Genomic DNA, 26,579 nt, shown 5'->3' on the forward strand with positions numbered 1-26,579 from the left:
AGTTTAGGAAAAGAATTTGCATCTATCTTGGCATGCAGGAGCTATGAAGGGTCAAATCTTGCCTGTAATATAAGGAACACAACTTCTAAGAGACTGGTGTTTAAGGGCAGAAAATGTCTCTGAGGAAACCTGGGTACCAGAAAAATCCTTAGCTATGGAGAAATTGAATAGCACTATTGCTGTTAAGTGTTTTTGTATGAAAGATGGAGTAGGAATGATAAAAAACTGTATGTACTATCAAACCTGGAAGATTATGGGATACAAATTGTTACATTTTTGTGGTAACTATATTTTTACTTGGAAAACAGATTTTTTTATTTGAAACCTTTTTATATTGCAGGAAATAAATGTTACTATGGAGAACGATTTCAACACTGAGTCATCATCATCTGCCTTTGCTCTTCAACATTCTTCAGAGACAATGTTTTCCATTCAGTTATTAGATTTCAAAACAAGTTTACTGGAAGCAGTAGAAGAATTACGTATGAGAAGGGTAAGTTCCTTTTTTGAATTTTTTAAATAAGAGAACTTGCTTTTATTCTTTTTTTTTTTTGGTTATTGCTTCTCAAGGGGGAAAATAAGAACCCAAGAAAATAACCTCTTATTTAGAAAGAAAATATGCAGTCCAAATAATGACATAAAAACACAGCAATTAAGACAATGACCAGGGAACAGGAACTAAGAAAGATCTAGAAACTAAAACAAACAGGATAGGGATTTTCAGATTGCTATATAATTAATAAGTCAGGTACTATTGATGGGGCCACTGGGGATACATAGATAGCACTGTGGTTAGATGCTCTGCAAATTGAAATGAACTGCTCTTGGTGAGGTTACATTTTTTAAGATAGTATGGTAGGTTCCTGTAAAAATGATTAAATAGTGAAACACAGCAATATATGATTAAGTGACAAAATAAATGTATGTATTAAGTATTCTGAATTCAAAGAATCAAATACCCTTAGTTTTTAAAGTAATAGCTGAAATTTTAAAAAAAGAGATGTCTAATATATTACCTATAAAATAACTTGGTTTCAACAGGAAATCTATATTGTGTAAACCTCATTAAAAAGCATTTAATTTCTGAGATTGTGTGGAACTGTTTTTTTCTTGAGCTTCTGGGGATTGCACCTGCTAGGCAATTGCCCCATAACTGATCCTAGCCCTCTGTGGATCTAAATTTGAAAAATACATTTTAACTCTGTAGGATGATTGGTGTTCAAAGGGTTTTGAAGAGAAGAAAATAAACTATAAAATTATTTCAGTAGTGATCCAGTAGTATATTTACTAGGACTTATACATGTCTATGAAGATAGAACAAAAGAGGCAGAAGAATTGATAGATAAAGTAACTTCCTGAAAATAAACTACAAGTGAGAGGAAAAAAAGATCTGAAATAACATATTATATGAACCTTGTTCTGGGATTTAAAATTGGTGAAATTTATTGTTATAATAAGAAAATTTAAATATTACAGTGCTCATCCTATATAAAGCTACGTATTGGTGTAACAAGAATCTGTTAAAGGAGAAATTTTTCTGAAAAATGGTATCTTTGATTAAGTGTTATAAAGAAATATTTTTGCAACATTAATTTAAAATGTTACCTTTTCTAAATGAAACAACTTTAGGCCACTATTTAAAATTTCATATTTTTTTATGTTTTAAACATTTTATTGTGGTCTGTTTGTATTTCCAACCTGTTTTTCAAGTCTATTCAGATGTTTTTTACTTGCTATCTAATCTTACCTAGAGTTTTTAAGTTTCAGTGATTATATTTTTCATTTCTAGATATTCCTTTGAAAATTGAAAAAATTAATACAGTGCCAGCCAGAATTGAATGCAATGGTTTTTGGAACTTGGCAGGATGATTCTAAAGTTATATCTGTAAAAAAAATGCATGAGAGGTCAGCACAGTGGTTTACATCCCAGCTACTCCATAGGCTAAGACAAGAGAGTTGCTTGAGCACAGGGAGTTCAAGGCTAATCTAAGCAACGTAGCAAGACCATGTCTTTAAAAAAAAAAAGGAATGAGGATATCCAAGAAAAATTTCAAAATAGTGAATTGTTACTTGATCTATCAAATATATAATATAGGTTCTAATGCAGTAATAAAAGTGTGACTACTGAAAAAACAGAAAAATTGATAAGTGAAAGAATAAATCAATCTAGTGGGGGAAAAGAACAGTCAATAAATGGTATTTGGACCATTCATACATGCCTCAGACACAAAAGTTAATCTCAGGACAAAGAAAAACTAGGAAAAAAAGATACAAATACAAGGAAAAAAAAGATACAAATAATAGATGAACATTTAATTTTGTTGTTTGATTGAACCCAGGGGACTCTACCACTGAGCTACATCCCTATCTATAACAGGGTGGCCAGCACCCTGATGGAGTAGGTTCCTGCCCAGGAGGTGTGAGCTGGCCTGGAAAATAAAAAGTCAGCAATCAGTAAGAAATAAAGACAAATCCAGAAATTAGATATATAAAGTGAATGTCTGATGGGTCTTCGAGTCCTAATGGGAGCTGGAACTGAACAACTGACAAAAAGGCCCCAATTCTTTATTTAAGAGGGATTACATCAAAGGCAGGCATAAAGTTTCAATGGGAGGAGTCTTGTTTCAGTGCTTGCTTCTCTGTTGTGGCAGGGGTCTTGGAGTAATCAGGTTTATTGGCATTTGAGAAGCTACACCCATCTTCGAGAGGCTGTATGGTTCCTATCTCCAGAGCTGAGCTAGAACTTGAGTGGTGAGCTAGATAGGGCGCCATGTGAATCAGGTGTTCTTGAACCAGTGGATTGGTTCTTCCTGGGAGTTTCTGATACCAGGCTTCCCTACTTAATGGCTGGAATATTGCACAGTCCATGCATGGGTCATGGATGGCTTCCAGCACTCATCCTTTTTGTTTTCTTTTGAGACAGTGTCTCCCTAAGTTGCTCGGGCTGGCCTAGAACCTGTGATCACTCTGCCTCAGCCTCCCAAGTATTAACAGGTGTGCATTACTTTACCTAGGAAGAAATAATTTTTATGGTCTTGGGAATAGATTATCCTTGGTAAAGGAAAAGATGACGGATATAAAAATGATTAGCTTCTTTGGAATTAAAGCCACCATAAATGAAGTTTTTTAAAAAAAAGTGGCTGAGAAAATATCTGCAGCATGTGAAATGGGAAAAGAGATCAATACTTATTTACAATATATTCCTATGGATCAAGACAACTCAATAGAAAAATGGATAGAACAAAGAATAAAGAATACTCAAAATACAAAAGTAGCCTTACTTTATTAATGTTAAAATAAGTACAAATTAAAACAAAAATGAGATATTTTTGCTTCCCAATTTGGAAAATTATTAAAAAGATTTATACATTTTTGGCCCTCACTGCTGCCTTCTCATGAGCTGGGAGGCCTGGGCTTTCTAGGCAAGTAAGGCTGTGGCAGGCACCCATGTTTTCTATGCAGAGCAGGCCAGGATTCCAGGATGGAGTTCCCTGAGCTGCTTGAGTGAGTAGGCCTCTAGGCAGTGGACCAAGGGCTGGTGCCTAGGTGGTGCAGGCATGGCTCACCTCTGTACCCACACTGTTGGGTGAACCTGAGAAGCTCTTTACCAAGCTTGACCATGTTGGCAAGGACTCATTTGGGGAAGTGTACAACAGCATCAACACCACACCAAGTAGGTAGTGGCCATCAAGGTCATTGAACTAGAGGAGGTGAGAGATGAGAACAAGGATATCTAGCAGGAGATCACCATGCACAGCCAGTGTGACAGTCCCTCTTGATGGGCTTCTTTGACTTCTACCTGAAGAGCACCAAGCTGTGGATCATCATCTACCTGGGTGGGCGCTTGGCACTGGACTTGCTGAAATCGGTTCCAATGGAGGAGACTTACATTGCCATTATCCTGCGGGAGATTCTGAAGGGCTGGGATTATAGGCACGGAGTGCAAGATTCACTGAGACAGCAAAGTTGCTGGTGTCCTGCTGTCAGAGCAAGGCAACGTGAAGATAGCAGGTTTCAGGTGGCAGGGCAATTCACAGCACATGCAGATTAGGAGGAACATGCTTGCAAGCATCCCTTTTTGGAAGGCACCAAATATTGGCCTAAGGCTGACATTTGGTCCCTAGGCATCATGGCCATAGAATTTGCAAAGGGGGAGCTACCCAATTCCAACCTCTATCCCATATATGTTCTGATTCTGATTCCTAAGACCAGGCCACTCTCACTGGAAGGCCACCATAGAAAGCCCTTCATAGAGTTTGTGGAGGCCTTCTTCAACAAGAACCCCCTGATTCTGACCCACTGCAAAGGAGTTGCTAAAGCATAAATCAAATGCTGCACCAAGAAGACCTCCTTTCTCACCGAACTCATAGGCTGTAAAAGCTTGGAAAGTCTGAGGGACATGGCAAAGAGTCCAACTCCAAGGAGTTCAACATTGATACTGAGACTGAGGACTGGGAGCAGGGTCCCATCTGGACATTCCCCCTGACCACCCAGCCAAGCCCACATAGCAAGCTGTCAAGGGGACAGCTGCCAAGGGGCCCTGTTACTTTCATTGAAAACCTAGATTGGAAAAACAAAAAGATTAATAAATTCCAGTGTTGACAAGTTTTCAGGAATGAGTACTTCTGTATCTTTTATTTATTGATGTAAATTAATACAGATCATGAATGAAAATTCAGTTTATCTGTCTAAATCAGAATTTAAAATTTTATGATCTTAACATATGAACAGATTATATTTTTATCTAGGATAATTCCTTGTTTGGCTAACTTGGGCCAAGATTTTTCTTTAATAATATTTATTATATCATTGAAATGGGAAAAATTATTATCAAAATATCGGTCAGCAGGGTACACAAATGATATTATTACATTTGTGACTTCTGATGAACCATTCTTAATGCCCTAGAATAGATCACTCTCATATTAACTTAGATCTGGTCACATGATTTTCTTTGGCTAATAGGATATTAGTTAACATGAAGCATTATAGACTTGACACATCCTTGAACCTTGGGGCTTATCATCTTGGAAGCCATCTGCTATGTCATAAAGCTCAGAATAGATTATTGAATGATGAGAAGTTATACAGGAGGAGACATTAGAGAGTGAGAGAACATCGTGATCATTCTAATCCCAGCCAAACTACAGTATGAATACATGTGCATAAGTGACCTTATCCATGCCCTGTGAAACAGAACTTCCCAGGTGAGCTCAGTCAATGTACAAAATTGTGAGATTTAATAAATTTTTTGTTATTTTAAACTGCTAAATTTTGATGTAGTTTGATATGCATAGTTAGATGACCAAATCAGATATGTGGACTATTCTGTAATTATGAAAATTAATGAGTTAGGTACATACAGACCAACATAGAAGATGTGTGGAATACAGAAAGTCTTTCCTTTATATGGTAGTGTGGGACCATGTGAAGTGATTTGAAAAATAAATGGTAAGGGAGGGAAAGAGGAGATTCTGGGGAATGATATTGGCCAAATAATATTGTTATATTGTGTGCATGTACACATATGTAGCAAGTATTATGAGCTTTTATGTACAGCTACAATGCATGAAAAAATATGAAAAAACAAAACGATGATGAAAGTGTGATTATTTTGTATTTATTAAAAACATTTGTGAAAACATAATGTCTTTAGTCATAAAAGGAAGTAAATAACCAATGAAAATATTTAGTACACAAATAAATAATAAATGCAATTTAAAACAGAAACATTGAAAGACAAAGGTTTTTTGATTAAAACTTATCAAGATAGTTTAAATTGTGTTTATCTTATTTTTTTCTTTAAAAAATACATTTAATTTTAAAAATCAATACATAATGTACATATGTATGGAATAAGTGTCATATTTTAGTACATGCATATAATGTGTGATAATTAGTTCAGAGTAATGGACATATCCATCACTTTAAACATTTATCATTTCTTTGTGTTGGGAACATTCAAAATCCTCTCTACTTGGCAGCAATATGGATGGCACTGGAGGACACTGTGTCAAATGAAATATCAGTCACAGAAAGACAAATACATGTTTTTCACTTATGTATGTGGAAGCTTAAAAACTTGATCTTGTGAGAAATAGAGAGTAGAATGGTAGTTACCAAAATCTCAGAGTTGGAGATGTGGAGACAAGATGGTTAACAGATGCAGAAGTTCAGGTGGACAGGAGAAATAGTTTCCAACATTCTGTAACATAGTAGAGTGACTATGGTTGACAGCAATTAATTGTATATTGCCTTATTCATTTTTATTTTTTGGTACTGTGGATTGAACTCAGGGGCACTCAACCACTGAGCTACATTCCCAGCCCTATTTTGTATTTTATTTAGAGACAGAGTCTCACTAAGTTGCTTAGCACCTTGCCCTTGCTGAGGCTGACTTTGAACTCACGAGGCTCTGTCTCAGCCTCCTGAGCAGCTAGGATTACAGGTGTGCACCACCGCACCCAGCCTATTACCTTATTCTTGTTGTATAACTTAGGATATGAAGTAAGCATCATTTTTCTACCTTTGCATACTACTCCTGTCCAAGATTGGATTAGCTTCCTACATTTTATCCCTATAGTTTCAATACTGTAAAATATCTTTGAGTTTCTTTAATATGATGTCTTTGCTAGTCACTATTTCTCTAGGACATCTTTAATCTTTTCACCATAGTCACTTATTTATGTTGACAAATTCCCCTTCTCTGTGTTCCTCTGCCTGCGTATCTACATTTTCTAGAATGGTCAGCTATTTCTTCTATAACATTCTTATTTGATTTGAATTTTACGCCTTGTGTTATTTTTTCTTTCTGCCTCCATTTTATTCTCTCTCCCTACTTCTTTCCCCTTTTCTCTCCTCCTTCTTCCCCTCCATCCCTGCTCCTCCTTTTCTTTTGCCACACTTTCATTGGCCTTCTTATTGATTACCCATTTTTTTCTAAAATTTCACGTGGAGTTAAAATTGGGACACTATAAAGAAATATATGAATACTTGAATTTTTATTGTAAATGTAGATTGAATAATAGAAAAACAGTGCCCAGTCACTGACAGAGTGTAATAGAAGTGATATGATTGATCATTGATCATGTGCATGTGTGTTCTTTAGTGATTTATGGATTGAAGAGCTAGCAGTAATGTTTGTGTAATTATGTGCCATGGTAAATGAAATTTGAACCATGTTATTGGGGGACTAATGTCCTTAATTAAGCCATAAACTAAAATTTACTTTTCAAAAGTACAAGTTGTAAAAGACAAAAATTTAAAAAATGTTTATATTGCTATAAAAAAATTCTTGAAGGATATGTGTTAAACCACTGACCATGGTTACCTCAGAAGAGGGAAGAGATTGACATATCCTATGTATGTGTGCTGTACTTTTGAAGGGAACTTTTGATTTTATATACAGAGACAAGTCTTCTGTCACTTTTTGGTCAAGTATAGTGAAAGACAAGTTAGGTACAGTGTTAGATTTTTGATACACTAGAGATTAAATTTTCTGTTTCGGTTGTATTTTACTAAATACACACTTAAAAATTTGCACTTTATTAAAGTTCTGCTGGAATATGTAAAAATAATTTATGCATATTTTTCCTTTTTTATTGGTTCTTTTAAGTTATTCATTTGACATAATTATAAAAATATGGAATATAATTTATTCTAATTCAATTCTCAGTACTTCTGCCTTCCTTCCACTCCTCTTTCCCCTGTTCCCTTTTTTCTGCACTACAAATGTGATTTTATATATATATATATGTATATATATGTATATATATATTATATACACATATATGTACACATACATTTTAAATTAGTGTCTTATGGCTATATATGATGGCATTTGCCAATAAATGGATGGAACTAGAGACTATCATGGTAAGTGAAATAAGCAAGTCCCCCAAATTCAAAGTTGAATATATTCTTTGATATGTGGAAGCTAGTCCAAATTGGGGGTGGGGGATTTAAAAAATAGAAGAAAGATCAGTGGAGCAGATGAAGGGGAATAAGAGAATGAAGGGAAGGGAAGGGAGATGGGACAGGGAAAGATAGTGGAAAGAGTTTGACATACATATATGTACATATATGAATAGACAATAGTGAATCTCACTATCGTGTATATCCACAAGATACTAATGAAAAAAAATATTTTTTAAGACCAAGAAAAACATTAGTTAACATTATTGAGACAGGTAGTAACATTTCAGTCAGGTCTAAGAATTATGTTAGTAATATGTATTAGTTTAAGATTTGATGTATTTTTGTCTTGTGAAGAGTGTGTTTGTTTAATAGGAGAGTTTTAGAGGGTAATAAGGCATCATTTTGGAAAGTTATTCTTGAATGTATCAGGAAAGTTTTTTGTAGTGTTTTTTTCACATTTCCTGAAATTTGAAATTCCTTTACAATTAGATACTGAAAGTAATAAAGTATTAGGCATGCCAAGAGATATTATATGATCCAAACCAATAGAAAAATCAGAAATAAAAATAAAATTGTTTGTGATTAGCATTGGAGGTCAAACAGAAAAGGGCATTTAAGTAGGAAGAAAAATTTTATTATAATACATTGAAGAAATTAGAACTTGAGAAAAACAGAGGAGTATCTGAAGCATTTCACTGAAGAATAGAAATCTATAAATAAGAAAATCAAATAGAAATTCTGGAAATGAAAAATATAGTATTCCACATTCTAACTCAATAGATTTAATGGCTAATTAGATAAGTAGAACACAGGATTAGAGGGCTGAGGGTGTATCTCAGTAGCACATGAGACCCTAGGTTTGATCCTCAGCATTAGTGCAAAAAAAATATTATAGAACCAGATTACAGGAGAGAATATTCAACATAGATGAAATACCTTTTGCAGAGTTGAGAAACTCTGCAAAATCCATATGGGATACTTAAAGAGAAAACCATACCTAGATACTTCATATAACTGAAAACCAAATAGAAAATATAAATAAATAAAAAATTTAATGGGCTTTTGGATAGTCTAAAGTAGCAATGATTTGCTAAAGTCATTGTGAGAGAAAACTGAACAATTAATGGTATAGTATGTGGTAAATAACATTAAGTGGATTTCAGTGCCCCATAAAATTACTTAAGCTGTGAATAGAATCATACCTTTTTCTGATCATTATGATTTGTGGAACATGTATCTTTAGCCTACTTGAAAAATGTATAAAATGGGTATTAGCTACATTCCCTAAAGTAGTATCATTATATGCTTCTTCTATTATAGGATTTTAATTTAATTTCATGCTTTTATTAAAAATTATTTATCTTTTTATTTGGAACTTTCCTTTCTCTCCAATCTTCAAGCAGTTTTATTAAAGTTTTAAACAAACACTCCTATGAAATTGTCAGTGAGAAAAAATGTATTAAATTTAGTAAGAAAATCCAATCTTGAACTTCAATAAAGTATCCCAGAATATAGAATCCTAAAAGTGTTTATTTTTTATTGGATGCCTTAGGACTACAAGGATTTAAGTGTTTTTTACAAAAACAATAAAAGAGGAGTCATTTGATGGTTTATTTACTCTTTATAACCTTTAGTAAGTGTCATGCTTTTTTAAAGTGCTTGCTTCAGGCTGTAGTTTTACAAGATGGGCTGTGTATTGGTCAGACCTTTTCAATTCTTGACCCTGAACAGATTTAGGAACACAGTATGTATAGCAGGCATATGCCCAAGCAGCCCAAAGTGTAACAGGGTACTTTTACTCTTCTTTTCAAACTCATAATCCACCTCCTACAAAATTGCTTGATTCTGTTTCTTATGTTGTCTAACAAAATACTAAGAACTCCTCCAGATAGTTTCTTGGTGTTATTAGCTTAAAGTATTAAAGAAAAATATCTCTAATATTCATGAAATAATTTTAAATTTAATTAAAAAAATCCCTTTCCCAATAGTATTTAAATTACTGTTTTACATTAGTGAACTTAATCAATTATGAAGATTTTTGATATGGAAAAGTATTTGTATAAAATATTCAGTGATTCTTAAATTATTTTGTTCATGCAATAAAGATTTCTAGTTTTTAAACTTGAAATATGTTTCATCAAAAACTGGAATATACTCACATATTTAACATAGGTAAATTTTTGAATAATTTTATTTTTTGGGATGTGAAAATTGAATTCTGAAGTTTTTATAGGAATGGAGTGTATCATAACAAATCATACTGCTCTACAGAATTTATAATTTCTTAAAGATAATATATTTCAGTGTTTAAGAGACTCTGGAGACAGATAATATGGGTTCACAACTGATTCAGCTGTTTACCTGCTGTATGATTTTAGGCAAATTATTTATTCATTTGCTACCTCAGTTTTCTCATCTATAAAGTAAACACAGTAAGGAGGGGGAAGATGGAAGACTAGAGGAAGTATGGACATTCCAACAGTTCCTCAACACTGGACTTAAAAGCAGGAAAATGGCTTCTCAGTGAGGTGACAGTATAATAGATGACAAAGTAGGCACTGGACATTTATCTCAAAACTATATATCTGTACAGGACTGACATTAGTGCTACTCCTGGCACCCTGTCCCCAATCTAAGAGGGTCTTCAAGTGATTGGGACACTTCAAGATCACAGAGTAGAGATCCTGCTGCTGAGAAACATAACTCAGCTAAGCAACAGTGAATCTCACCCCTCACATCTTAATTGATATGTAAGTCCAGGACCTCTGAAAACATGAGGAAACAGGCAAACAGATCAGCTAAGCAACAGTGAATCTCACCCCTCACATATCTAGCCCTATGTGAGCTTAAATATTACTTTAGTTCGTAGACTGGGGAGACAAAAACTACAAGCCAAAAACTAGGCCCCAAGGTGGAACAACTAGAAGGGGAACTTCAGGTTCTACCCCTCAATATCTACTCTTACCAAAAACAGAAATCCTAGAATAAAAAAGAACTACATGTGTAAGGATACATATACAAGAGGAGGGGAAATCCATCTTAATTGATATGTAAGTCCAGGACCTGTGAAAACATGAGAAAACAGGCAAACAGATCTCCTCTCAAAATTCACAATTCCCATATAAAGGATCCCACAGATATGAAAGAGGATGAAATTGCAGAGAAAAATTATTAAAAAACTGATTATAAAAAACTGATAATTAAAATGTGCAGTGATTTAAAAGATGATTGAAGGAATGAATCAAGACAACAAATACAGAAGATGAAAGCTTGTTTCAATAAAGAAGTAGAATATAAACCAATCAGGACTCCTGGAAATGAAAGATACACTGAATCAAATTTAAAATTTACTTGACAGCATCTCCATCAGATTTTGCAGAAAATAGAACTTTAGCATACAAAAACAGGACCTCAGTCTGAATTTTAGTGCATAGAATACAGTAAAGAAAAACAAAACAGAATACCATCAGAATGTACAGGAACTCTGGGAATCAATGGGATAGAAGAGAACATGGAGATACAAGCAAAGGCATTAAGAACATTTTCAATGAGATAGTCACAAAAAAGCTTGCCCAGTCAGGCATAGTGGCTCATGTCTGTAATTCCAGTGGCTCCAGAGGCTGAGGTAACAGGATCGAGAGTTCAAACCTAGCCTCAGCAAAAGTAGGGTGCTAAGCAACTCAGTGAGATCTTGTCTCTAAATAAAGTTCAAAATAGGGCTGGAGATGTGGCTCAGTTATCAAGTGCTTCTGGGTTCAGTCCCCAGTAGAAAAAAACCAAAAAAACTTTACCCATATCAGAAAGAGATAGACATCGACATACATGAGGTATACAGGATCCTGTATAGACCTAATCAGAAGAGAAGTTCTCCAAGGCACATCATAATCAAAATGTCTAACAAAGAAAATAAGGAAAAAATATTAAAAATTATTAAAAAAATTGATTATAAAAAACTGATAATTAAAATGTTCAGTGATTTAAAAGATGATTGAAGGAATGAATCAAGAGAACAAATACAGAAGATGAAAACTGCAAGAGAGAAACATCATATCATATTTAGAGACAAACCAATAAGATTCATATCTGACTCAAAGCAGACACTAAAAGCAAGGAGGGCTTGGAATGAGATATTCCAAGATCTAAAAGAAAACAGTTGCAAACCAGGATTGCTATACCCAGAAAAGCTCTCCTTCGTATTTTTTGGGTAAGTAACTTTCCATGACAAGGATAAACTAAAAGATAAACTGCATACAGAGGAACCCAAAAACAAATTTCATAACTTCCAAATAGATGAAGAGCAATAGAAGATTGATTATCTCTAAATAAGAATCAAGATAGAATTAAATAAAACAAAAAATCAAAATGGAAGTAAACCACAAACACATATCCGTAATAATACTGAATATAAATGGTCTCAACTCCCAATTAAAAGACATAGATTAGCAGAATGGATAAAAAAAAAACAAGATGCAACTTTATGCTGTCTGTAAGAGACTCATATCATAGGCAGACACAGACTAAAGGTAAAAGAATGGAAAAAATATTCAGAGTCCATAAACAAGCTGAAGTTTCTATTCTCATATTTGAAAGAGTTGATTTCAAACAAAAATTTACCAAAAGAGACAAGGTGATTATATCCTGATAAAGGAAACATTCCACCAAGAAGATGTAACAATAGTAAATATATGTGCTGCAAATGTTAGTGCAGCCAATTACATTAAAAAATACTTCTTGACATTAAATTCCAGATAGACCCCAGTATAATAATACTGGGTGACTTAAACACACCCCTGTCACCAATAGACAGATCATCAAAGCATAAAATCAGTAAAGATATATTCAACCTAAATAATACTATATATCAAATGGACCAAATAGACATCTAGAACATTTCACCATAAAACAGCTGAATAACCTTATTGTCAGCAGCCCATGGAACCTTCTCCAAAATTACCATATTCTAGGTGACAATGAAAGTCTTAGAAAATACCCCCCCCAAAAAAAAGATATAATCCCATGCCTCCTATAGGCCCACAATGGAATGAAACTAGAAATTAACAACAGGAAAAATAATAGAAACCATATAAACACATGAAGATTCAACAATACTCTTAAGTGAATAATATATATAAGATGAAATGAGAGAAGAAATCAAGAAATTCTTAGAAACAAATGAAAACAATGATAAAACTATCAAAATCCCTGAGACGGTATGGAAGCAGTACTAAGAGGAAAAATTTATTGCATTGAATGCCTACATCAAAAAAGTAGATATCCAAATAAATAAGTTCATGTTCCACCACAAGTCCTCAAAAAAGAACTAACCTCAGAATTGGTAGGAAGTGAAAAGCATGAGAATCATGACAGAATTAATGAAATTGAGAATAAAAGAACAATACAATGGATCAGTGCAACATAGAGTTAGTTCTTTGAAAAGATAAATAAGATTGATAAACCCCTAGCCAGTCTAACCAAAAGAAAGAGAGAGGACTCAAATCAACAAAATTAGAGATGAAAAAGGAGAGAAATCATCACAGATACTTTTGAAATCCAAAGGATCATGGGAATTATTTTGAAACTTAGGAATTAAACCAGAAACCTCAAAACACTAGAAGAAAACATAGGGCCAATGCTCCATTATATAGTTTGTACAATAAACTACAAAATATGAAAACATGGATAAATTTCTAGACACATATCACCTTCCCAAATTGAACCAGGAAGATAAAACCTAAACAGACAAATATAAAGTAATGAAAAAGCAATTAAAAGTCTACCAACAAAGAGAAGCCCAGGTACAGATGGATTATCAGCTGAGTTCTACACCACACCTTTAAAGAAGAACTATTATCATTTTTATCAAATTATTCCATGAAAGCAAAAGGGAAGGAACACTCCAAAATAGATTCTATGAAGCTGGTATAACCGTGATACCAAAACCAGATTAAGACATATCTAGGAAAGAAAACTACAGACCTCTCTTCCCAATGAACATAGATACAGAAATCTTTAATAAAATATTAGCAAACTGCATTCAAAAACATATTACACTATGACAAAGTGGGCTGCATCCCAGGGATGTAAGGTTATCCTACAAATTATAGAGCTATAGTAACAAAGCTATAGAACTATAGTAACAAAAGCAGCAAAAGTGTTGGCATCTAAGTAGACATGAAGACCAATGGGATAGAATAGAAGATACAGAGACAAAGCTACATGCTTACAACCATTTATTTTGACCATTATAAATCATTTGTTTTGACAAAGGTGCCAAAAACATGTGTTGGAAGAAAAGACAGCATTTTAAACAAGTGGTGCTGGGAAAACTGGATATCTATATGTAGAAAGTGAACTTTTAGATCACTATCTTTTGCCCTGCACAAAAGTCAAGTCAAAATGGATCAAAAACTTAGGAATTAGGGCTTGGGTTGTAGCTTAGTGGTAGAGTGCTTGCCTAGCATGTGAGAGACACTAGATTCAATCCTCAGCACCACATAAAAATAAATGAATAAAACAAAGGTCTATCAACAACCAAAACAAACAAACAAACAAACAAACAAACAAACAAACAAACTTAGGAATTAAACCAGAAACCTCAAAACACTAGAAGAAAACATAGGGCCAATGCTCCATTATATAGATGCAGGCACTGACTTTCTCAAAAGACCCCTAAAGTTCAAGAAATAAAACTAAGAAACAATAAGTGGGATGTCATAAAATTAAAAAGCTTCTGCACAGCAAAGGAAACCATTAAGAGAGTGAAGAGAGAATTTACAGAATGAGAGAAATTTTTTGCCAGCTCATCCTCTGAATGTTTAGAGAACTCAATTGTGTGCATGTACTAATATGTAACAAATCCCATCAGTATGTACAACTATAATGTACCAATAAAAATGTGAGAAAAAAAGAAATATAAAATCTCAATGCAAAGAAACTCAAAACCCAAATAATCCAATCAATTCAAGAGCAAAAGAAATTAACAGAAATTTCCGAAAAAGAAACACAAATTATCAACAAATGTATGAAAAAATGTTCAACATCTCTAGCAATCAGAGAAGTGCAAATCAAAACTACATTAAGATTTTATCTCACTCTAGTCATAATGACAATTATCAAGAATATGAATAATAAATTCAGGTGAGGATGTAGGGGAAAAGGCACACTCCTACATTGATGGTGGGACTGCAAATTAGTACAACCACTTAAGAAAGCAGTGTGGAATTTCCTAAAAAAAAAAAAAAAAAAAAAAAAAAACAACTAGGGAATGGAAGCCCCATATGACCCAGCTATCCCCTCCTCAGTATTTAACCAAAAGAACTAAAATTGGCATATTACAGCAATAACAACCACTACAATGTTTATAGTAGCACAATTCACAATAGCCAGATTATCAACCCAGACGCCCAGCAATAGATGAATGGATCAAGAATATGTTGTATATATACATAATGGCATTTTACTCAGCCATAAGGAAGAATGAAATAATGGCATTTGCTGGTAAACGGATGGAAATGAGAAAATCATGCTAAGTGAAATAAGACAGAAAGTCAAGGGTTGAAATTTTTTTCCATATGTGGAAGCTAAAACAAAATAAGTGAAAGAAGGCAGTGTGGGAGGGGGATCAGATTTCATGAAGTTAGAAGTAGGAGAATGGGAGGGAATAAAGAGGGAAAGGTAAGGAAATATGGAGTGAATCTAACTTATATATGTATATAAATGTGTCAAAGGGACTATCTCCTTTATGTGTATGTATAAAGTACCAATCAATCAATCAATAAATAAGGGAGTGAAAGGAAGATCAGTAGAGTAGAGGAGAGATCAAGGTGGGAGGGAGAAGTGGAAGAAAGAGGAGGGGAATGGGAATTGAAATCAAATTCCTACTATGTATAATTATGTCAAAAGGAATCCATATAACTATGTTTAAATATAATGTTCTAATAAACATGGTAAAAATACCTATCTTATAAAATTATATCCCAGATTAATTAATACATAAAAACTGGTTAGGGCAATATCTAGATTATGGTAAGATTTTAAACCCATAGACTTTAAGAAAGAAGTGTATTATCAGACCTACATGATGAAAGCAGTATTAGTATCTTGCACATTTCTAGTCCAATCACTTTGGGAAGGGCTGCATGTTATATGTGGCTGCTTTCTGTCTCAGCCTTCCGAGTAGTTGGATCACAGAAACATATCCTTGCACCTGGCCAATTTGTTTTTATTATGGAAAAGTATTACTGCAAGGGATTCTTATCTCTCCTCACTGTATTTATCATGTAGCATACACAGTTAGTTGTACATTTATTTGCTTCCTCTTTCTATGTTGAAGGAACCCCAATTATGTCTTTGGTTTCATCTCTCACCAGTGTGAATCAGATAAACCCTCACTGGTTTTAGTTACTTAATGATGGTTCAATGACAGTCTGCTTGCCAACTTAGGAGTTGGCGTGTAATTCAGTTATGGAGTGGTTGTGCGTTGGGGTGTCTGTTGGGAAGCTTTGGGGAAAGATTTCATTATCTTTTTATTAAGAGAGAATATACTTTTTTGACTGCACGTTATTCTCCTTTTTTTCCCCCTTAATATCTACAGTTTTGGTAGTCATTCTGCAACAACGAGGGGTGGAAAGCCTAAGGAAAATCACTTTCATAATGAAAAAAATAGAAAGATGAAAATGTAATCATAGAAAGATAGGATCATAGCTCTTGATGATATTGAGTCAATTATTGAAGTAACCTGTCTTTAGTTTCCTTTTCACTCTTATAAGTCCCTGTGAATTAGGTTTTGTTGTTACTTGTTTCTGAAATCATTTTAAATGAGACAATTTTCAGGAAAGTCTTTGAGTAACACAGCATAAGTGTGTGCTTACAAGTGTGTATATGTGGAGCAAGCAAAGAACACATAAGAGAGTCACGAGGAAAATATTTCATTAAAAACACATTTAATCTATTATTATTTTTGGATTTTTCCTCATTTTGTTATATGAAAATTATCAACACACAGCAAAATTGAAAGAATTTTACACTAAATATTTATAATATTGTTAACATTTTTACTATATGTGCTTGATTACCTAACTATCCCTTTAAAATTTTTTTTAGTTGTAGATGGACACAATGCCTTCATTTTTTATTGATTTTTATGTTGTGCTGAGGATCAAACCCAGTGCCTCACACGTGCTAGGTGAGCACCCTACCTCTGAGCCCCAACCCCAGCCCCCTAACTATCTTTTTTAAATTTTATTCTTTGATAATTTCAAAGTAAAGTGCAGGCACCAGTACATTTCCTACAAAATACTTCAAAATGCCTATCATTAAGCACATTTCACTAATTATTCACAGCTTTTTTCTTCATACTAAATATTATAAACAACAAAATGTACAGATCTTAGCTATTTTGACAGTTGCCTATACTTGTATATTGCAAACCCTTATCAAGATATGTTCCCACAAACAATCAAGAACATGAAGAGAGAGCCTATAGAATGGGAAAAAATCTTTGCCACCTGTACCTCAGATAGTGCATTAATCTCCAGGATATATAAAGAACTTAAAAAACTTAACATCAAACACAGTTGATAAATGGGCAAAAGAAATGAACAGGCACTTCACAGAAGAAGAAATATGAATGGCCAACAAATATATGAAAAAATGTTTAACATCTCTAGCAGTTAGAGAAATGCAATTAATACTACACTGAAATTTCATCTTACTCCAATGATAATGGCAATTATCAAGAATACAAGTTACAGTAAATGTTGACAAGAATGTAGGGAAAAAGGTACACTCATACATTGCTGGTGATATTGCAAATTAGTGAAATCACTCTGGAAAGCAGTAAGGAGATTCCTCAGACAAATTTGAATGGAACCATCATTTGACCCAGTTATCCACTCCTTGGCATATACACAAAAGACTTAAAATCAGCATACTATAGTGATGTGGTCACATCAATGTTCATAATAGCTCAACTCACAATAGCTAAGGTGCCTTCAGTAGATGGATGGGTAAAGAAAATGAACATATACATAAAAGAATATTACTCAGGTATAAAGAAGAATGAAATTATGGCATTTGCCAGTAAGTGGATGGAACTGGAGGCTATTATGCTAAGTGAAACAAGCCAATACCAAAAAACCAAAGGCGGAATGTCCTCTCTGATATGCAGATGCTGACTCACAAAAAGCTGTGGAAGGGTGAGGAATAGAGGTTCACTGGATTGGATAGGGAGTAATGGGGGGGAAGGGAGAGAGGATGGGAATGGGAAAGACAGTAGAATGAATCAGACATAACTTTCCTGTGCTCATATATGGTCATATTTCATTGATCATGTATTCACATGACCAATGAAACTTCACAACATGTACAACCACAGAATGGGAAATTAGACTACAGTTAAGTATGATATGTCAAATATGTTCTACTGTCATGTATAAATAAAAAGAACAAATTAAACAAGTTCATTGCTGGTTCTGTTGTATTATGTATTTCAAGAACAAGTTACTAAATTGTTTCTAAGGGTCTGAAATGGAATAAAATATGGCTTCGTATTAGGAAAATAAAAAGGTATGTTCCATAAACCCAGAAAGTTCCCCATGCCTCTTCTTAGGCAAATTCCACTTCCTATCCCCAAGAGGCAGTCATTCTTTTGATAATTTTTTCACACTCAGTTTTGATTGTCTTGAGATTCCATGTAAGTTGTGGTTTTTGAAACATTGGTCTATTTCTGTGAGTTGTCAAATTTATTAGTATAAACTTCTTTTTAGCATTCCATTGATTTTAAAAAAATAAATGACAGCGGAATGCATTACAATTCTTATTACACATATACAGCACAATTTTTCATATCTCTGTTTGTATATAAAGTATGTTGCGGCTGGGGATGTGACTCAAGCAGTAGCATGCTCACCTGGCATGCGTGGGGCACTGGGTTCCATCCTCAGCACCACGTAAAAATAAAATAAAGATGTTGTGTCCACCAAAAACTAAAAAATAAATATTAAAAAATTCTCTCTCTCTCTCTCAAAAAAAAAATATGCTGACACCAATTCATGTCTTTGTACTTTGGATAATGATGTCTATCATATTCCACCATCCTTGCTATCCCTCTGCCCCCCTCCCTTTTCCTCCCACCCCTCTGCCCTATCTAGAGTTCATCTATTCCTCCCATGCTCCTCCTCCCTACCCCACTATGAATCAGCCTCCTTATATCAGAGAAAACATTTGGCATTTGCTTTTTTGAGATTGGCTAACTTCACTTAGCATTATCTTCTCCAGCGTCATCCATTTACCTGCAAATGCCATGATTTCATTCCCTTTTTTTGCTGAGTAAAATTCCATTGTGTATATATGCCTCACTTTTTTTATCCTTTCATTCACTGAGGGGCATCTAGGTTGGCTCCACAGTTTAGCTATTATGAATTGTGCTGCTATAAATATTGATGTGGCTGTGTCCCTGGAGTATGCTGTTTTTAAGTCCTTTGGGTATAGACTGAGGAGAGGGAGGGATAGCTGAGTCAAATGGTGGTTCCATTCCCAGATTTCCAAGGAATCTCCATACTGCTTTCCATATTGGCTGTACCAATTTGCAGTCCCACCAGCAATGTATGAGTGTACCTTTTTCCCCATATCCTCACCAACACTTATTGTTGTTTATATGCATAATAGCTGCCATTCTGACTGGAGTGAGATGATATGACTTTGATCTTTTAGTACATGGTTTCTATTAGTTCTTTGAGCATATTTAGAATAGTTGGTTTCAAGTCTTTGGGTAGTAAGTCCAATGACTTGTCTTCCTTGTGGGAAGGTTCTATTAACTTTTTTTCCCGTGTGTGGGTCATATAAGTTCTTTGCATGTTTAGTGATTTTCTGTTGAAAAATATGTTTTAGATATGCATCAACTCTGAAAAAAAATTCTTCCCCCTTTCTAGAATTTATATATATATTTTTTGTAGATGAACACACACCTTTATTTATTTATTTTTTTATGTGCTGCTGAGGATTGAATGATAGGCAAGTGTTCTGCCACTGAGCTACAGCCCCAGCCCGGCTTATGTTTTGTTTGGTGACTTTTCTGAACTATTGGTAAAGTCTGTAGTCTTTGTGTGTGGCCAGTAAAATTGCTGTTCTGTTAGGTTCATGATCAAGTAATGATGTGACAGAGATTTCCTAAACACCTAGCGCCAAAAGGAAAATAAAACAACAATAAAAACCCACCTAGTCTTTGCATAAGGGCTCTATGTGTTTGTTGAGGCACATCTTCAACAGTCAACCAGGCAGTTGAGATTTTCATTAGAAGATTCGGATTTCTCTAGTGTTGTCTTATGTTTATGATGTAGGTTAATTCAAGAGTATTACGTTATTTTGAAAAAAAAAAACAGAAGGTGTTTCTAAATGACTGCTTCCTACTTGGCTTTGTATGTCTCCACTTGACTTTTGGTTTTCCGTTTAGAAAAACCATTGCAGCTACCCCATCTGAATGTTTTTAAATTAATACTTATTAGTGTGGTGGTGGGTGGCAACAGGTGGGAGGAATGGGACTTTTTTTATATTCTCAGTAAGCCTCACTCTTAGGTAATATGATTTTCAGAATGAAGCCTTCACAAGTGTTCTGATCCTTCCTTTAGCATGCATTTCTGCCCCTCTAGTGATACAGCTGTTGTTTTCTCAGTCCTCCCAACTGCAGTGGGTTTCCACAGGTGCTCTGAGGTTGTGATCTTTATTGGCCTTCCCCTTGTAGATTAAGGCTTTCATTTCTTAAAGGAGATAAGGAAGGCAGGCCTATTTAAGTAGTTTTCAGTAGTGACTGTTGGTTCTCTTTGTTAACTGCACATGATTTCCACTTGTTTACTTGGGTGTAGTTTTCATTTCTCTTCCCCTTGTCCTTGTGATCAAGAAATTTGGTGTGTAGAGGAAATAGGAAAGATAGCTTGTGACTGCTCTTCTCCTTCATAATCATTATCACAGGGAAAAGCTTTCTCAGGATTCTTCTTAGTCTTCCCTATAACACCCTAGTGGGTTTCTTCAAGAAAAGCCTATCAGAAGGTACAAGCCTCTCTATTTCAAAGGCCATCAGGGGATTTATATTCTTACAGTAGCCCACATTCTGCTGTTAGAAATTTATTAAGGACTTTTAGCTAACTTTTCTTACCAGTACTCAGTGGCTTGTTTCCCAGGTAAGCAAATGCTGGGATTGTGCTCCTCCCTGCAGGTACCTGGCTCTGCTCAGATTTTGGGTTATTTGATTGATCTGCGACCTCAATTTGCTGATGGATTTGTTCAAATAATTTGGAATTTGTCCAACTCTGTTCTAATTGTGTGAGAGGATACCATTTCTGTTTCTCTGGAAAGAGGTAAAATTAAATGTCTGAAAGTTCTAATTTTCATAACATTTTCTTTTTTACTTAGGAAGCAGAAACTAAATATGAAGAGCAGATTGGTAAAATTATTGTGGAGACACAAGAACTTAAATGGCAAAAGGTGAGTATTTCCCCCCTCAGATTAGCATTTTTAACATCTGTTTAAAATGTATTCTAATCTGTATTACAGAATTAATTTTTACATTTCCTAAACATATTCAGGGGTAGTACATTATTTGAAACAAAATCTCAAGAAAATTCCAAGTAAAACTGTTGGTGACAAATGGACTTCCAGAAAATAGGATAAAATTTTTGTTCAGGCTTTTGGTATTATAACATTGAGAATAACTGAAAATTTCTATATATTATTTTACACTTGAGAAACATACTATAGGAGAATAAGAGTATTTTGAAATCAGTGAAACTTTGGAATTAGTGCCATATTTTCCCTGGGATGTTTTTACATAATGTAACCAAATAGAGAAAAATAACATCAGCTCTGGTTTTTCTATCTAGCTTTATGATAGTGCTTCTTATGTCTTTCCCTCCATGTAATCTTAAAGCTAAAAAAGTGAAAGCTTAATGATGATGATCCTTCTCCTTTTCATTTGGCAGAATTGAAATAGGAACTTACAGTTAATATATCAGAATCATAATTCAGATGATAGAGATTAAAACTAACTAAAAATGATTCAAATTGTGAGACTAGACAGACTCAAGATTATATCGGAATATCAAAGAAAAATCAGAGTCAGATTAAATGAGAGACAGGTTTGTAATAGGCCTGAATGTGGCTAGAAAGCACAGGTAAATACTAAGTACAAATCAAAGCTCAGAGCACATTTCAAAATGTAAAGTTATATCTTGTTTCTGATTTTTAATTTTGTTTTATTTGTTTTGAGATTGGAGGGTCTCACTGTATTTCCAAGCTGGTCTTAAACTCCTGGGCTCAAATGACCCTACTACCCCAGCCTTCTGAGTAGCTGGGACTGTTATAGGCGTGAGCCATCACGCCTGACTTTTTTTTAATACTTTTTTTGTAGTTGTAGGTGGACACAGTACCTTTATTTTATTTATTTATATGTGGTGCTGAGGATCGAATCCAGGGCCTCACATGTGTTAGGCGAACACTCTACTGTTGTGCCACAACCCCAGCCCACACCTGGCTTTATCTTGTTTTTGTATAGGAAGAATCAACAGTATAAAATCATCAGAATTCCTAATTTAACCAGTGGTTTAATACCATCCAATTTAAAATACCAACAGCATGTTCAGGGAGCTGAAGTTCCCTGAACATGTTGATTCTAAGGTTTATGTAGAAATAAACATACAAGAATGGGAAAGTTTTGAAAAAGAAGAGACCCAGGGCCTTACACATACTTTATAAGCATAAAGCTATAATAATTAAAATAGCTTGGTTATTAATGTGAATACTTATTCATTGGAACTAATAGTATACATAAATATAGATACATAAAATAATTTAGTGAATGATAAAGATGGCTTTCAAGTCAATCAGGATGAATAGATTATTCAATAAATAGTATTATTGGAATAGAGGAGGGGTGCAATTTCCAGTTGCTCCAAAGCTAGGGATTCAAGCAGTGAGAATTCATACTGCTTCCAAGGGAGGTGGGTACATAGGAAATGAACCAGAATCATAGAGTTAGAGACAAAAGTTGGGACTCTTTTTGTCCCAGTATGGCATACGCAGTGAACATCCATTCTTGTCAATAATTTTGACCACCTCAGTGGTGAAAATCCCTCCACTTTTCATTAAGATTTATTTTATTTCACTTTAAAAATGTATATATTTTAAAATTTTTCCTTCATTTTTCTATCAAATGTGAGTGTAAATGTGTGTATGTGTGGGTATATGTGTTCTTGCTGTGTTGTTTGGCTCATGAACACACATACATAAATATGTTCATTTTTTTCTCTTCATTTTTATCTTTTTTTTCCTTCTTTCTTTGCTGTGACCCATGCAGTATCCATAAAGGAATCTTGAGTAGGGGTGACTGGAGATGAAGAAAAACACAAAGAAAACACAAAGACATTTTTAAGCAAAGCTGGGGCCAGGTGAGACACTTCACTTTGATGGAGGAACAGTGACCCAGAAATAGCTCCACAAGTTTATTGTATAGGGTCTCATAATCAGAAAGTTAAACTATCGGGGCATTGTGAATTGTTCAAGGCTTGTGAGTTGTCAGAGGCTCTTTGTGTACTAAAAAGTTAACAGAGCTAGGAACATCTTTTTGCAGCTATCCTACTGTTGCAGCGGTAGGAACATTCTGCCGCACCCAGGAATGTTTCCCAGGCTTGGCTTTTGCTGATGCTATAGGATCAGCTGATGACCAGCTGATGACTGGGGGCTCATCTACTCTCCACATTTCTCCTCTTCTTCCTCTTCCTTCTCCTTCTCCTTTTCCTCCTCCTCTCAGACCCAGGGCCTTACACCTGCTAGGCAAGTGCTCTGCCACTGAGTTATACCCCCGGATTTTTTATATTTTTTTTTGTAGTGGTAAATGGACAGAATGCCTTTATTTTATTTTATATGATGCTAAGGATTGAACCCAGTGCCTTGCACATGCTAGGCAAATGCTCTGCCACTGAGCTACAGCCCTAGCCTGAGCTTTTCTTTTTTAAAAAAAATCTTAAAACTTTTTTCTTTTCTCAACTATTTGTTATTTTGACTTGTTTTGACTTTAGAGGAGGAGGGGTTTTATTTTTGTTTGTTTATGTGTTTTGGATTGACTTTTTGTTTTGGCCCTTTTTTTCATATTACTCCTTCTCTCCTCTCTTTCCCCTTCAATAGCCAAATTAGCTAATTCTTTATCTTGTTATTTATTCTTTTTCTTTTATTTTTTACTCCCCCTTTTTTATAGCCATTACTTGTTACCTGTCCCTGTTGTATCTTTGTATCTTTTGAATATTTTAAACTTTATTTTACCTTCATATACTATTTTCTTTTCTCTTAATTAACTGTAATTTTGCTATATTTAAGAACAATTTAGTTTACATAATTACTACCCCCAGTTTTCATGTTGTTGTACTTGTTAGTACCAGGGAGGGCATAGTTGACACCTGCTTTGTACTTTAATGCTAGATCTAGTTCACAGTTATTTGTTGTTTTTGCTGTTATTAAATAGTAACCCCACCATTTCTTTTGGTAATTAATGGTGTATATCTTGTAGAAAGCATCAGAGAACAGTTATTCTAATGCTGATGTTGATCACTACTATGTTTGCTATTGCTTGTCTTCCCCTTTTCTGAGAGGGGCTGGGAAGCATCTGGTATACTACAAGTCTACACCATAGAGACTCACCCTTGAAATCTACTCCTACAGCAAAATCAGAGAAAGATTTCAAAAAGATGGCTTAGAAAAACCCACAGTGGGAGCTGAATCGTGAATCACACTGACAATGAGTTACAAAGTACTAATAGTTCTGAATCATTGGATGGTCTTGATGTTTGCAGATGAATCCCTATATTTGAATTATCTCCAAACAAAGGAAAATAGTCAAACTTGTATCTCAAACACAAAGGACTATAAACAGGATGCCTAAAAAGGCTCCATCTGATGATCAGCAAGGATTTAATTATAATTATAATTTGATTAAGAAGAATGATATGACTGTAAAGGGAGAAAACTGTTGGGAAAGCATCAAAGATTTTCCTGGATACCTTTTTTGGAACTTATACCTCCACCTCATTCAGTCAGTAAGAAAATCTTTTGCATTTCAATAAGAAAACACAACATTTTAATAACTGTCCCTATTCAGGATGACTCAAATTCAGATGCTATAGAACCACCACCTCCTGCCATAGTACCTGCTCACTGTCATCCTGACTATCCAGGGTCAACCAGTGGTATGGCATCCTGTTATGGTTTGGATGTGGGGTGTCCCCCAAAAGCTCATGTGTGAAAAAATGCAAGAAGGTTTAGAGAAGCAATTATTGGGTTATGAGAGCCTTAACCCAATCTGTGAATTAATCCTCTGATAGGGATTAACTGGTTTCTGAAGTGGTAGAGTGTGGCTGGAGGACATGGGTCATTGGGAGCATGCCTTTGGGGTATATATTTTGTATTTGGCAAGTGGAATTTCTCTCTCTACTTACTGATCAACTGCTTCTCTGTATCACATTCTGCCATACTGTCCTGCCTTATCCTAAACCCTGACAAATGGAGCTGGCTGTCTATGGAAAGAGGCCTCTGAGACTGTGAGACCCCCCCCAAAACTTTTCCTCCTCTAAAATTGTTCTTGTCAGGTCTTTTAAGCCACAGCAGTGAAAAACTTGACTAAAACACATCCTCACCATATTATGCCTCCACAGCAACATTATTTACCACTTCTACCTCCTCAACCACCAATAAGCCATCCAGTGCCACATCTTCCCCAGGCTACAGGTACTCCTCATTTGGTATTTAGCCAGGCTCTACCTTCACCAGTGACCTCTGCTCCACCACCAATAACCCCCTGTCCCCGCATATATCATTGCCTAGATGCCAACATATATGAAATTATCCTCCTCCAGACACTCCCCCACCTCAACATTGTGTTCCACATGTAACTGCACCCCTCCTCACCATTATAATTCTAATCCTTTACTCCAGTTTACTAAAGATCAAGGAACTCTGAGCCCTCCATTTGCAGAACTAGAGGAAACGAGTCCTGGTATATGTCCTGCACAAAGAGATCTACCTCCTCCTTCATGAATTCAGTATCTGCCTTCTCAAACCCCACTTCCTGGACCACATCATCCAGATCAGACAAGATATAAACCTTATTACCAATGATACTAGTATTTTGAACTGAAGATAGAAAGAGGAATAAAACTTATGTAGAGTCAAATTTTAAATTAAGTTTTGATTGTTTTGGGAAAGAAAAGTACCTCTAAGTGAGGTAGCTATAAAACACATTGAGTCTTGTCTCTCAAAAGGGTTTTATATCTTGACTTTAGGATTGATTTCAAGTACTATGTAGTATAGATAAGTGGCTCGGTTCAGCACAGCTATATTTTAACACTTTTGTTCCCCAGGTGGTAAACTGACCCAGAACAATTGTTAAAAAGAAAAAAGAAAAAAAACTGAAAAATTTTTTTTCATTGTTTCACTTTCAAAAGTATTGCTTTAGTTAAACTCAATGTTTAACTTGTGGTACATCCACAAATGAAATCAATAAAGACCTTTTGACCTAAATGATACTATAAGTCAAATGGACCTAATAGACATATATTTTTGGGAGAATATTTCTCCCAACAAAAGCTGAGTATGCTTTCTCCTTAGCAGCTCATGAAGTCTTT

The 26,579-nt window shown here is 34.8% G+C and overlaps 1 protein-coding gene and 2 pseudogenes across 1 annotated transcript in view; all 3 read left to right on the plus strand.

Moving 5' to 3' along the window:
- Nucleotides 1-343: 343 nt before the first annotated feature.
- LOC144376647 (coiled-coil domain-containing protein 73-like) overlaps nt 344-26,579 on the plus strand; it is a 42,654-nt gene continuing 16,418 nt past the window's right edge. The window contains exons 1-2 of the mRNA XM_078044905.1: nt 344-493; nt 21,325-21,396. Coding sequence (XP_077901031.1) covers nt 356-493; nt 21,325-21,396 — 210 coding nt within the window. The 5' untranslated portion in view covers nt 344-355. The remainder of the gene's footprint in view (nt 494-21,324; nt 21,397-26,579) is intronic.
- Nucleotides 3,718-4,602, plus strand: LOC101973636 (serine/threonine-protein kinase 25-like; annotated as a pseudogene).
- LOC144377437 (E3 ubiquitin-protein ligase Hakai pseudogene) lies at nt 22,064-26,073 on the plus strand (annotated as a pseudogene).

Source organism: Ictidomys tridecemlineatus, chromosome 4, assembly GCF_052094955.1.
Source record: "Ictidomys tridecemlineatus isolate mIctTri1 chromosome 4, mIctTri1.hap1, whole genome shotgun sequence".
Lineage (NCBI taxonomy): Eukaryota > Metazoa > Chordata > Mammalia > Rodentia > Sciuridae > Ictidomys > Ictidomys tridecemlineatus.